We start from the raw sequence: 12,485 nt of genomic DNA on the forward strand, positions 1-12,485 counted from the left end.
GCCACTTACTCTTGGGGAGACCATGGCAATTTGATAAGAGGGCTAATCATGATGGTTTCATCAACAAGATCTCTTTCACGTATCAAGGCAAAAAGATAGTGCTCAAACCATTGAGTCCACAAGAAGTGTGTGAGGATCAAAGAAAAATGAGAGAGAAAATTCTTCAAGAAAAGAGATAAAAAGAAAAAGAGAGCCAAACACTTGAGAGTTCAAAAAGTGAGGACAAAAAGAGGGAAACACAAGAGAGAAAAAAGATGAGTGAAACACTTGAAGTGAGGGAGAATTTCAAGCTACAAAAGGAGAGGTCAAAAGGGTTGTTTCATTCAAAACAGCCCCTATACTTGTTGATTTGCAAAAATTATGTTTTGACCACTAACACTTTTGACAACTTTGCATTGCCTTCTAGTGTGAAAACTCTTTTGCAGGAATTTGAGGAGGTGTTTCCATCAAGTGTTCCAAGTATGCCATCATTGAGGGTAAATGAGCATCAAATTGATCTCATGCCGGGAGCTTCTTTGCCTAATAGGCCAGCTTATAGGAGCAACCCTCAAGAGACCAAGGAGATCCAAAGACAAGTGGAAGAACTCATTGGTAAGGGATAGGTAAGAGATAGCATGAGTCCATGTGCTGTCCCGGTAATTTTGGTTCCAAAAAAGATGGTTCTTGGAGGATGTGCTCCGATTGTAGAGCTTTAAACAATATTACCATTAAATATAGGTATTCAATACCTAGAATTAAATGATTTGCTTGATGAATTGCATGGTGCTTGTTTCTTTTCCAAAATTGATTTGAAAAGTGGTTACAATCAAATAAGGATTAAAAAGGAGATGAATGGAAAACCGCTTTCAAAACTAAATATGGATTATATGAATGGTTGGTTATGCCTTTCGGTTTGACTAATGCACCAAGCACTTTTATGAGATTAATGAACCATGTTTTGAGAGAATTCATTGGTAAATTTGTGGTGGTGTACTTTGATGATATCCTTGTTTATAGCACAACCCTTGATTTGCATGTTGCACACTTAAAATCGGTGTTGTGTGTGCTTAGGAAGGAACAATTGTATGCTAACCTTGAAAAATGAATTTTTTTGCAAAGGCCATGCTGTGTTTCTTGGGTTTGTAGTGAGTTTCAAAGGGGTTCTAGTTGATGAAGAAAAGGCAAGGATACCCAAGAGTGGCCTACACCTAAAAGTGTGACCGAGGTGAGAAGTTTTCATGGCCTAGCGAGTTTTTATAGGCGATTTGTGAAGGATTTTAGTACCTTGGCAGCACCTTTGAATGAGGTAATTAAGAAAAATGTTGTTTTTAAATGGGGGGAGAAACAAGAAGAAGCTTTCAATGCTCTTAAGCAAAAGTTAACCAATGCTCCCACACTTTCTTTGCCAAATTTTTCAAAATCTTTTGAAATTGAATGTGATGCTTCAAATGTTGGGATTGGGGCTATATTGTTACAAGAAGATCATCCAATTGCTTATTTTAGTAAAAAATTAAGTGGTCCTACCCTTAACTATTCTACTTATGATAAGGAGTTGTATGCCTTAGTGAGAGCGTTGAAAACAAGGCAACACTATCTTTATCCCAAGGAGTTTGTGATCCATAGTGACCATGAGTACCTAAAATACTTAAAGGGACATGGTAAGCTAAAAAAAAGGCATGCCAAATGGGTGGAATTTCTTGAGCAATTTCCTTATGTTATTTAACATAAAAAGGGAAAAGGAAATACTGTTGCGGATGCCTTGTCAAGGAGGCACTTTTTGCTTTCTATACTTGAAACAAAAATGATTGGATTTGATTGCTTGAAAGAAATGTATGAAGGAGATGACACCTTTGGTGAAATTTTCAAAAATTGTGAAAAGTTTTCTAAAGATGATTTTTATAGATATGAGGGCTACCTCTTCAAAGAAAATAAATTATGTGTGCCCAAGTGTTCTACTAGAAACTTGCTTGTGTGTGAAGCCCATGAAGGTGGGTTGGTGGGGCATTTTGGGGTCCAAAGGACCTTACATACATTGAAAGAGCATTTTTATTGGCCTAACATGAACAAAGATGTGCAGAAATTTTGTGAGTGTTGTATTGTTTGCAAAAAGGCCAAGTCAAAGGTAATGCCTCATGGTTTGTATACCCCTTTACCAATTTTGGATTCTCCATGGATTGATTTATCAATGGACTTTGTTTTAGGGCTTCCTAAAACAAGTAATGGTAAGGATTCCATATTTGTTGTTGTTGATAGGTTTTCTAAAATGGCTCATTTTATTCCTTGTAGGAAATTTGATAATGCTAATCATGTGGCAGATTTGTTCGTCAAAGAAGTGGTGAAACTCCATGGATTACCAAGAAGCATTGTTAGTGATAGGGACTACAATTTCCTAAGCCAGTTTTGGAGGATCTTATGGGGAAATTTGGGTACTAAGTTACTATTTTCTACTACTTGTCACCCTTAAATAAATGGACAAATAGAGGTTGTGAATAGGACTTTGGGTACGTTTTGAAAAAGAATCTTAAAAATTGGGAAGTTTGCTTACCTCACATTGAATTTGCTTATAATAAGGTTGTGCATAGCACCACTAGTTGTTCTCCTTTTGAGATTGTTTATGGTTTCAATCCACTAACTCCTCTTAATTTGTTTCCAATGCCTAATATTTCAATTTTTAAGCATAAGGAAGGACAAGCCAAAGCAGACTATATGAAAAAGCTCCATGAAAGAGTCAAGGCCCAAATTGAAAAGAGGAATGAGAGCTATGCTAGACAAGCAAACAAGGGGCACAAAAAGGTTGTTTTCCAACACGTAGATTGGGTTTGGGTTCAGATGAGAAAGGAGAGGTTTCCGGAGCAAAGAAAATCCAAGCTTCAACCAAGAAGGGATGGTCCATTTCAAGTACTTGAAAGGATAAATGACAATGCATACAAGATTGAATTGACCGGTGAGTATAATGTGAGTACTACATTTAATGTGTCTGACTTAAATCTTTTTGATGTAGATGGAGAAGCCGATTTGAGGACAAATCCTTTTGAAGAGGGAGAGAGTGATGAGGAAATGACAAGGACTAAGGGAAAGGAACCTTTAGAAGGACTTGGAGGACCTATGCCAAGGGCTAGAACAAAGAAGGTCAAGGAAGCTCTTCAACAAGTGTTAACCATGCTAATTGAATTTAGGCCCAAGTTACAAGTGGAGAAGCTTTGGATTGTCAATTGCACCATGTTCCAAGAAGAGTAGAGGGTGCCACCTTTGTTGAGTGGTTTTATTAGCATTTTGTTAGTTGAAATAAAGGCCTAAACTTTTGTTAAAGTGGCTGTCAATTTTCTTTGGATTTTCACCACCTATGGGCTTGTTTTAATTTAAAGAAATTAAGGTTTAATAAGGTGGAAACTCTAGGCTTGTGGCTGCCTCTTGGCTGACCAAGAGCTAAGCATTTTTCCATATGTTTTTGTTTCTTAATTCTAGTTTAATTAGGTATAATGACACCATCAAGTGGTGTTATTGGTGATCATTTGTCTTAATTCTATTTTTAATTAGGTATAATGGCACCATCAATTATTGTTGTTGGTGATCAATTCATCTTCTCACTTGTGTAAACAACTTGATGTCATTCCTATTTATGGGCTGCACATTTTCTAATAAAAAGCAGACCTTGAATTGAGTTTTAATCACCTTCTAAAGTGTGAGAGTGAATCTCCTTAGTTACTTGAATGATTCAAGAAATTGGTTTATCAAGGAACACCACCATGTGTGTGACACTAATTCCGGAGGAGTGATTCTTCCAACCACCTTCTTCATTCTCCTTATCCATTCCATTTTCTGAATTTCATACAAAAAAAGAAAAAAACCTTTGAAGATCCATCCTCAAACCTTGTGCAAATGGGTTTACATTACTTCCACTTGTAGCCAGAATGTCATCGCATCCTTCTATCCCTCTGCAAAGTGTACAAGGCATATATATATATTAGATAACACATTTTTATTTTAAAACAAAAAATAAATAACATTTTTAATAGAAAGTGGGTCTTTTAACTCTGCAATGGAAAAATGAATTACATCACCTTTGAAGGAAGGGGTTTTCTATGTTGTAACTTTGTCGTTCCTGCTCCTACCTAGATCAGCTTTATTCTCCTCTTGTGCAGATCCAAATTTCGTTCACAAAATGATATTCTTCAAATTTATGAGGTATTCATACGAAAATTGCAAATTTGAGATGAAATGAAGTGTATAGGCTTATTAGTTTTAGCTAGCTTCTATTTTTCTCTTTTATGATGACACTCCAATATATAGCACCATAAATTCAACTTTAACAAATATAGTATTATCTAGATTTCAAATTTCAATACCTGAAAGTTATAAAGAAGACCTTTGTGGTCCTGCAAGACTAAATATATTGTCTATTGTGATAGAAACATAATCTGATCTCAGACTTCCACCTCAAGGAAAATCAGGCAATTCCAAATCAAAGACATCTTCTGTGATTGCAGTTGGAAGGAATGGAGGTGCCTAGGAACAAGCTGTAATTTTAGGGTCAACCAATTCAATGTCAATAGAAATCATGGCATCTCCCATAATTGTGCAGGCCATAAATCATTTTAAGAACTAGGGACTCATTATCCATTTTTCTATGCACCTTTCAACCTTACAAACTTGTGCGCGTCTCACTAGTGATTTTGTAGTTTTCAGTACTTACTCATCACTCATTATTTATCATCTTTATATCAGGTACTTCTCAAACTATTTTCGAGAATTGCAAACAACATACTCTCTTCTATCGACTGAAATTTATTGGAAATAACAAAAAAATTGGGTCTCATGCCTTATTTAATGACCAATGGGGTGAGGATAAATATAGGAAGCCTTATCCCCAAGATGAAAGAGGCAACAACCTTAAAGTCTCGCCTAAGACTAGCCATTAAACTTGGCTTTTATTGGCAATTGCAACAAATTAATTTAAACACCACACATTTTTCATAGTGGAAACTGGAGCAATTTTAGGAACTTAAGCAAGTTGGGAAGAAAGTGCAGTGCACGCATGTGAGGAATTACTATACAAGCCTCCTGATATTTCGGTGAACATGTTATAATCCTTTTGAACAAGACATGCAGTTAGCCTTTTCTTATATGCAGTGTAGGATATTTACCTATAACTGTTTAACATGATCAAGTTCCAAGAAATACACAATTGTGAGTCCTTAGGAGCAAGCCAAGTTTGACAAAAAGGGTTCAAAACTTCCTTTACCTGTGACATGCATGATCTACATTGAGGATGGCACTGTATGCATAATGATGCAGCATGCAACATGCAATAGACCTCATGTTTTGAATAGTGGTTACCAAGCCTTGGATCAATTAATTCCTCAATGGTATATTCTTCCAACAGTGGTCGTGCCTGTTTAATATTCAAAAGTTTACACAATGTCTTTAGGCAAGGCTAGTCATAAAAAACAAAATAAATTCAAGCTTTTATGTTTGTCCATTGGAGTGTCATGAATGTTACTATTTACTCTCTTGAAATGGTTTCATCAACAATCCAATAACATAACAAGTTAGATATTCTCATACTCTTGACTTACCCACTCAGTAAGGCATTGCTGCCCCATTGGCCTAGTGAGATCCAAAACTTTTGTCCTTGTAACAAGCTCCAACAATACCACCTCAAAGGAATTAACATAAACTTTTTCAGTGATTTTGCCACTTTGAGCATATTCAGGAACCAGATACCTACATAGAAATGGCATAGGTTAGTTGTTATCTCACATTGCTTATACAAATTTGAGGATGAAATTGTTTCAAGATCAATACAACACTTACCCAAATGTTCCAATCACTCTAGTTTCCACACCTGTGTCTCCATTAGGCTGCTTGCCAGTCCAAAATCACAAACCTTACATGACATAATTCAGCACAATTACAATACTATTAGAAAATGAAGCAGACATTTGATGCATCTCAAAACACACACTTAAGATTATGATCTCTAGGAAACAGAAAAATTGATGACCCTTTTCCTTTCATATGTATTGTTTTTAAGCAGTCCACAATTACTTTAATGAAGAGAAAATTTGAGGCAAAAAAAAAACTATAGAGAGATGAACATTCAATAATGAAGGAAAGGTGTCTTTCAATATGTAAACTATGACACCATGTTGTACAAAGAAAGGAAAACAACCACCTACCACAGGTTCAAAATTATGAGTTATGAGAATATTGCTAAACCTTATGTCACGGTGGATAATACAACCCACTCTACACTCTTCATGAAGATATCGTAAACCTGGTATCTGTGATGAAAAACATATTTATGACTTTGCCATGACATGTAGTAGATATCTTCACTTTCTTTATAGTAAGTTGTAGCTCACAAAGAACCTTAGTAACATCTGCTACCCACAAATTAGGACATTGATTCATAACTTGGAATACTAATACTACCATTTATACATGTTAGTCATAACTTGGAGGCAAGTTGATATTTGCTTTGAGAAACAAAATCCTTCCCCAATATCCTGCCAGCAATTGACTTTGGAATAGTGTCAATGAAACTCACCTTTCTGACTTGGACTCACTTGAAAACTCTCCATTTTACTTTAAGTAACATATAAAAATAGTTAAAATGATCATAGGAAAGAGAGCTACGTGGCCTGCAACAAATTCAATGACTTGGTTTTCTGAGAGTTTAGAACTAGCTACTCTCACCACATATGCCCTTGGTATCAGTCCAATTTCTTCATCTTCAACTCTGCAAACATATCATTGTTACGACATGAGAAAGTCAGAAATAATGAAAAATGAAAGTGAAAATGTGATAGGGTAGCACATGGTATAAATGCTGCATTAACTACAAGGGGGTGACTTAGCACCACAAATTCCAGTTCTGCAGGAGCCACCTGACACAAGTAATTTGATACCTTGATATATATAACTAGAACAGTTTACTGATTTTCCAATTGAAAATTGAACTATTATGACTTTGAGTACCCGATGATAACCATTGTTATTCACCTTGTGCTTCTGGATGCCATCAACCATAGCTTGGAAGTCATATTTCTACATCAAAATTGTTGTAACCCCAACACACAACAATCCTAATCCAAAGAATACAAGTCCATAGATTTGAAACATTGGAATGAAGGCCAAGAAAACATCATCTTGGGATCCACTTACATCTGTGTCATACCCTAATTTCGTCCGGGGATAATTGTTTGTCAACATGCAGATTTTTGCTGATCAAGTTGAGCTGCTTAACATCAATCACTGCACAATCCTTAGGGTTTTGCAATGTTACGGAAAGAAATGAGCAAGCTACTTAGAATGGGGGCAATTTTTTGTCAACATGGGGTTTTTTTCCAGCCGAGTTAAGCTGCTTAATAGCAATAATGATGCGATCCGTAGGGTTTCACGACGTTTCGGAAGGAAATGGGCAAGAAACTCAAGATAGGGGCAAAATGGTCAATTTTTGGACATTCCTCAGCCCCTGGGCCCACTAGATGACTTAGGGGAGAAGCAACCAAGCTGGCCTGGGCGAGCAAGTTACTTATGGAGTAAGCCACCCGCTCACCTGGGCGACTTGGGTGGCAAGCTCTGTTCGATGGCTGACAAGTGCACCGGCTCGCGCAAGTAGTATAAAACGGTAAGAACCGTGTATCGAACTCTCAGGGAACTTGTTTTACTTGGTAAAGCTGTGGTTCAGTAAATAAGCATCTTGTTGTAAAAGGTTTGTGTGTAGTATGGACACATGTGTAAACTAACTAATCAAAACTAAATAAAAAGGTGAGCAGTGGTGGGTGCGAAGGCAGATGGTGAACATATTGGTCTTCCTACTGGGTGTCTGATGCTACTAAAGATGTTCTCTACCTAACAACATTCCTATGTTCTATGTTGTCTCCTGGACTGCTAAACCCCGATGTCTCGTGCATCTTTAGCCTAATCCTAGCCAAACGTCATCCTCAGATCCCTCTTGTTGGACTAAACTTGACCAGAACTGCATTAAGACATACATACCAACAACTAGGTTACCGTACCCCGATCCCTCATGAAAATACGATAAATTATCCCCGTCCTATCAAGTTCTAAGGATCAAACCATTTCCCAATGTTGAGTGACCCTAAATGAGCATGCATCTACATGATTAAGGCCAAAGCATACTAAAATGAAGTACTGATAGCACAGAGAACACATGCAACATCATTAGATAGATATAAGAGTATTAACATCAAGTACCCCGTAGGAAGAACCAACTGAGGATTTAGCTCTCCATAGCTGGGAAGCTTCTCTTACAAATATGAAAAAGAGAAAATGAAAGATTAGGAAGTACAAGTGGTGAGGATGTCTCCTTCACCTCTAGAAACCCCACAATCACTCAAACTCTCATCCAATACTCCGCATGATAACTTCCTCTTCAATCTCTGCTGTCCCTCAGGATCTTCACACCAGAATTTCTCTCCACCACTTAGCCACTTAGATGAATGCTTCCAAGAACAACGGAAATGCCAAAAATTTTAGAACTCCCTTCCATTTCTGATTGCAGGCTTTAAATAGTGTTGCTGATTTTTGGTTGTTCGCTCAGCCACATTTTGGTTTGCTTAGCTAATTTAAGTGACATTCGGCTTAGCGCGCCTCTTCTTCGCTCAGACTATAGGTGCAAGTGGTGCCCTTAGCGAGTTTGACTCTCACTTAGTGCACCTGTACAGGTCATCTTCTTCCAGGTTCTTCTATGCGCTCAGCCAATTATGCTGCGCCCAGCGGATCATGCGCTTAGTGATTGAGGTCATACCTGAATCAAATAAACATTAGAATGCAGTAACTAGGAAGTGATCCTAGGTCGTTTCCCAACGAGCAATGACTAACCAAATGTTCATAATATGCTTCGTTTTAACAGTAATAATTTGGGGGGGGGGGGATGTTTGTTTTGTGAATTTAAGAACAAGCATATTGGAATACAAAATTAATAGTATTAAAAACGTGTTATTTCCTCTGATTCAGAAGCCATTCTCTTATCCTAGGTTATGAGGATTTCACACCTAGTAGTTAACCACTTAATCCAACCTTAATTTAATTTACTGAGCGAAAATCAATTTAGGGTTGTCAATATGTTATTAAGCAACACATACACCAATTAACCCCTTGTTCATTAAGCACGAACGTAATTTAAGCACAGAGGCAATTAATCAAAAACGAAGCATGCACAGATTAACAGAACACATGTGGGTTAATTGGTGAAGGGAAAACCGACAGGAGAGCAACATTAAAAATAGAACCTCAAAGAGAGTTACGCTTCATCCTCAGAGGGAAACAACACTAGAAATTTAGCCTTCCATAAGTTCAAAAAAAGCAGAAAACGTAAATGAAACTAGAAGCAGAAACGTAAATGAAGCTAAAGGCCGAAAACGAAAATGAAACTAAAGGCAGAAGAAGGAATAGAAACAAAATTGCTATTAGAAGTAGAAAATGGAAAAATGCATTCACGTAAACAGTAATACAAAGCTCAAAACGTAAGACCCTAAAACTCCATGCACTCAGCTTGGGTATTTTCTCCTGAATAATAGAATAAAATTTACATGAATCCCAAGGCTACTATTTATAAGGGTCACTCAAAGTCACTGGGCCCCATTACATTATTTTGGCCTAAAACGAAATAAAAATAACTGAATGCAATAAAAAATGAAATTAGATGAAATCTAATAAAATTGTCTGCTCTCTTCAAGTCCAATCTGGCCCAACCTAATAGCTTATAATTATCCTAAAATTGAATTAAACACCAAGTTAGTCAAGTGGGCCCAATTGATAAAACTGAATAATAAATTTAACAATTAGAGTAAATTAGTAATTAAATTGGTGACAAAAAGGGTTAAAAAATAGGAGAAAATAATGGCACATCAAAATCCCTCATACTTAGCCTTTTGCACTCATGGGCAAAATGAAACAAAGAACAAAATCCAAGGATATCAAAGAGACACAGACAAAAATATTTACATATTTCTCAATGAACATCAAGGAATGAAAGGAATGGGTAACATCTAACATGGAGATCCAAAGAGTCAAGACATTCATGAAAATCATCCAAGCGACCCAATCATGACAAAATAGTTAATCAGCTCAAGTGATAAAGCCTCACAAAATATACACTTTATCTCTCAAGTGTCTAGGCTACTATTTACCCTCAAAGCACCCATGAAAACCAACACCACATAAACTTGGAAAGATTCTAAAATTGACAATCAACCCATAAACACAAGCACATGAGGATCAAAAGGTCTTTTAAGGTTGTAATGGGACCAAGGACAAGGTAGGGAAAAATATGGAATAAGTAGCTAAATCCCAAAGGAATAGAGGAGCAATGGGGAATAAGTGCATATTTAGAAAAAATAAGAAAACCTAAAGATAAAATTTAAACATAAAGAGTAGAATCAAGAGTCTCATCATTCCTTTTCTATTTAAGATCTTATTCACTCAACTTTATTGCTTTTCTTTTTCTTTTTCTAATTGATTCAACTTGAATTTTTTTTAAAGCGTAGCATTTGAGAAATAACATATCATTCAGCATGTCCAACATTTAACCAATATACAATGTACATCAAGTATGGCCCAAAATACATCGTGACGCATAGCCAACAAAACATGTTATCCAATGAAACAAAACCCCCCACACTTATTCCCAAAACAATTCCAAAGCTCCAAAATTTCTTAGAGTGTGTTTGGATGGAGGAATTTAAAATTTTGAGAAATTTTAAATTCTAAGAATTTCAAATACTTCAATTGAAATTATTTTATTTTCAAAATTTTTTGTTTGGATAAAAAAAGTTAAAATTATGAGGGTGAAAAAAAATTAATGAAAAAGAAAAGAAAAGATATGATTGGTGTACTAGTTATACGTGTTCCTCTGGGCCCGATCGATGTTCCACAATCTCAGACGGTGTTTTTTGAAGAAGACGGTAAGAAGAGAATTTCAATTTCTCACTTTTTAGAAGGAAATTGAAATTCCATATTTTTAGTTGTTTAAAATTCTGTTTTAAAATTCCAAAATTTTAAATTCTTCACAAAAAAAACATGCAAACAATGAATTCTAGATTACAAAAATTCAAATTCTCTAATAAATTACTTTCCTCAATTAAAATTCTCTATCCAAACATACTCTTAAGGTTAAGGTGAGATCATGGTTTTTCACTTAAGGCTTGTAATGAGCTTCAAAATAAAGAAAGGGAAACATAGGCTCAAAGGGCTATCAAAGGAATTAATTCAAGGTAAGTCCATTTGGCTAGAGGCTTATAAGAACAAAATTGCCTAAATCATTTCCAAATATGCATGTGAATTAGGAAGAATCAATAAGAATCAAGCCAAGGCTATTGTGCAAGCAATCAATGGGGCAAAACACACCAAATGATTATGATGATGGCTCAAATTCTCACAAAGGTAAAATTATCACTTTCAAATTGAGCTTTCAAAACTATCATGACATGTAGAGGAAAAACAAGGATTTCAAATCACAAAATGTCAAGAGACTTTTATTTTCAAAACAATTAGCCATTACTTGAACATAACCTATAATTCAAAGAAAAACATGCAAAGTTGTACATACAAACAGAATTGACCTAAAATATTAAACTAGAAACCCAACAAAACTAACAAAACCAAAGAACAGTCCCCCCATACATAAACAACACATTGTCTGTTGGATCGAGTGGCCTCAGAATAATTAAGAACGGGGGAGGGGGCGGGGTTTGAATTAATTATTCCTAAACCTTTACTAATTAAAAAATTACTCTTTTAAGGCTTTTACTAAATTGTTAAGAGAATAAGGAGTAGAAGAGAAACTTAATAGAAAGTAAAAGCGGAAATTAAATGCACAACGGAAAGTAAAAGAGTAGGGAAGAAGGAAACAAACACACAAGAGTTTTTATACTGGTTCGGCAACAACCCGTGCCTACATCCAGTCCCCAAGCGACCTGCGGTCCTTGAGATTTCTTTCAACCTTGTAAAAATCCTTTTACAAGCAAAGATCCACAAGGGATGTACCCTCCCTTGTTCTCTTTGAACCTAGTGGATGTACCCTCCACTAGAACTGATCCACAAGAGATGTACCCTCTCTTGTTCTCAGTCAAACCCAAGTAGATGTACCCTCTACTTGTACCACAAAGGATGTACCCTCCAATGTGTTAAGACAAAGATCTCAGGCTGTTAAACCTTTGATACTTTGTGAATGGGGATACAAAAGAATTCTCAGGCGGTTAGTCCTTTGAACACTTTTGTATTTGGGAATGGGAAGAATCAAAAGAATTCTCAGACTATGTCATTTTGAATTCTTTGACAAGGGAGAAGGGAGACACAAAAGAATTCAGGCGATTAGTCCTTCGTTCTTTTGGAAAAGGGAGAAGAGAGACACAAAAAGAATTCGGGCGGTTAGTCCTTGGCGAATTCTTTTTGGCAAAGGGAGAAGAGAATGAAAAGATGAATAGCACAAGTTTTCAAGGTTTAGAAAACTAGAAAACTTCAGAAAGCTTTTGGTA

General features: G+C 36.2%; 1 protein-coding gene across 1 annotated transcript in view; it reads right to left on the reverse strand.

The window, feature by feature from the left end:
- Nucleotides 1-3,694: 3,694 nt before the first annotated feature.
- Nucleotides 3,695-12,485, reverse strand: part of LOC114373881 (proline-rich receptor-like protein kinase PERK15) — a 44,150-nt gene continuing 35,359 nt past the window's right edge. Inside the window, exons 2-6 of the mRNA XM_028331450.1 lie at nucleotides 6,619-6,721; nucleotides 5,794-5,840; nucleotides 5,556-5,703; nucleotides 5,317-5,371; nucleotides 3,695-3,798 (exon numbers count right to left, since the gene is read on the reverse strand). Of these exons, the coding sequence (XP_028187251.1) occupies nucleotides 3,695-3,798; nucleotides 5,317-5,371; nucleotides 5,556-5,703; nucleotides 5,794-5,840; nucleotides 6,619-6,721 (457 nt within the window). The remainder of the gene's footprint in view (nucleotides 3,799-5,316; nucleotides 5,372-5,555; nucleotides 5,704-5,793; nucleotides 5,841-6,618; nucleotides 6,722-12,485) is intronic.

Source organism: Glycine soja, chromosome 2 (assembly GCF_004193775.1).
Source record: "Glycine soja cultivar W05 chromosome 2, ASM419377v2, whole genome shotgun sequence".
Lineage (NCBI taxonomy): Eukaryota > Viridiplantae > Streptophyta > Magnoliopsida > Fabales > Fabaceae > Glycine > Glycine soja.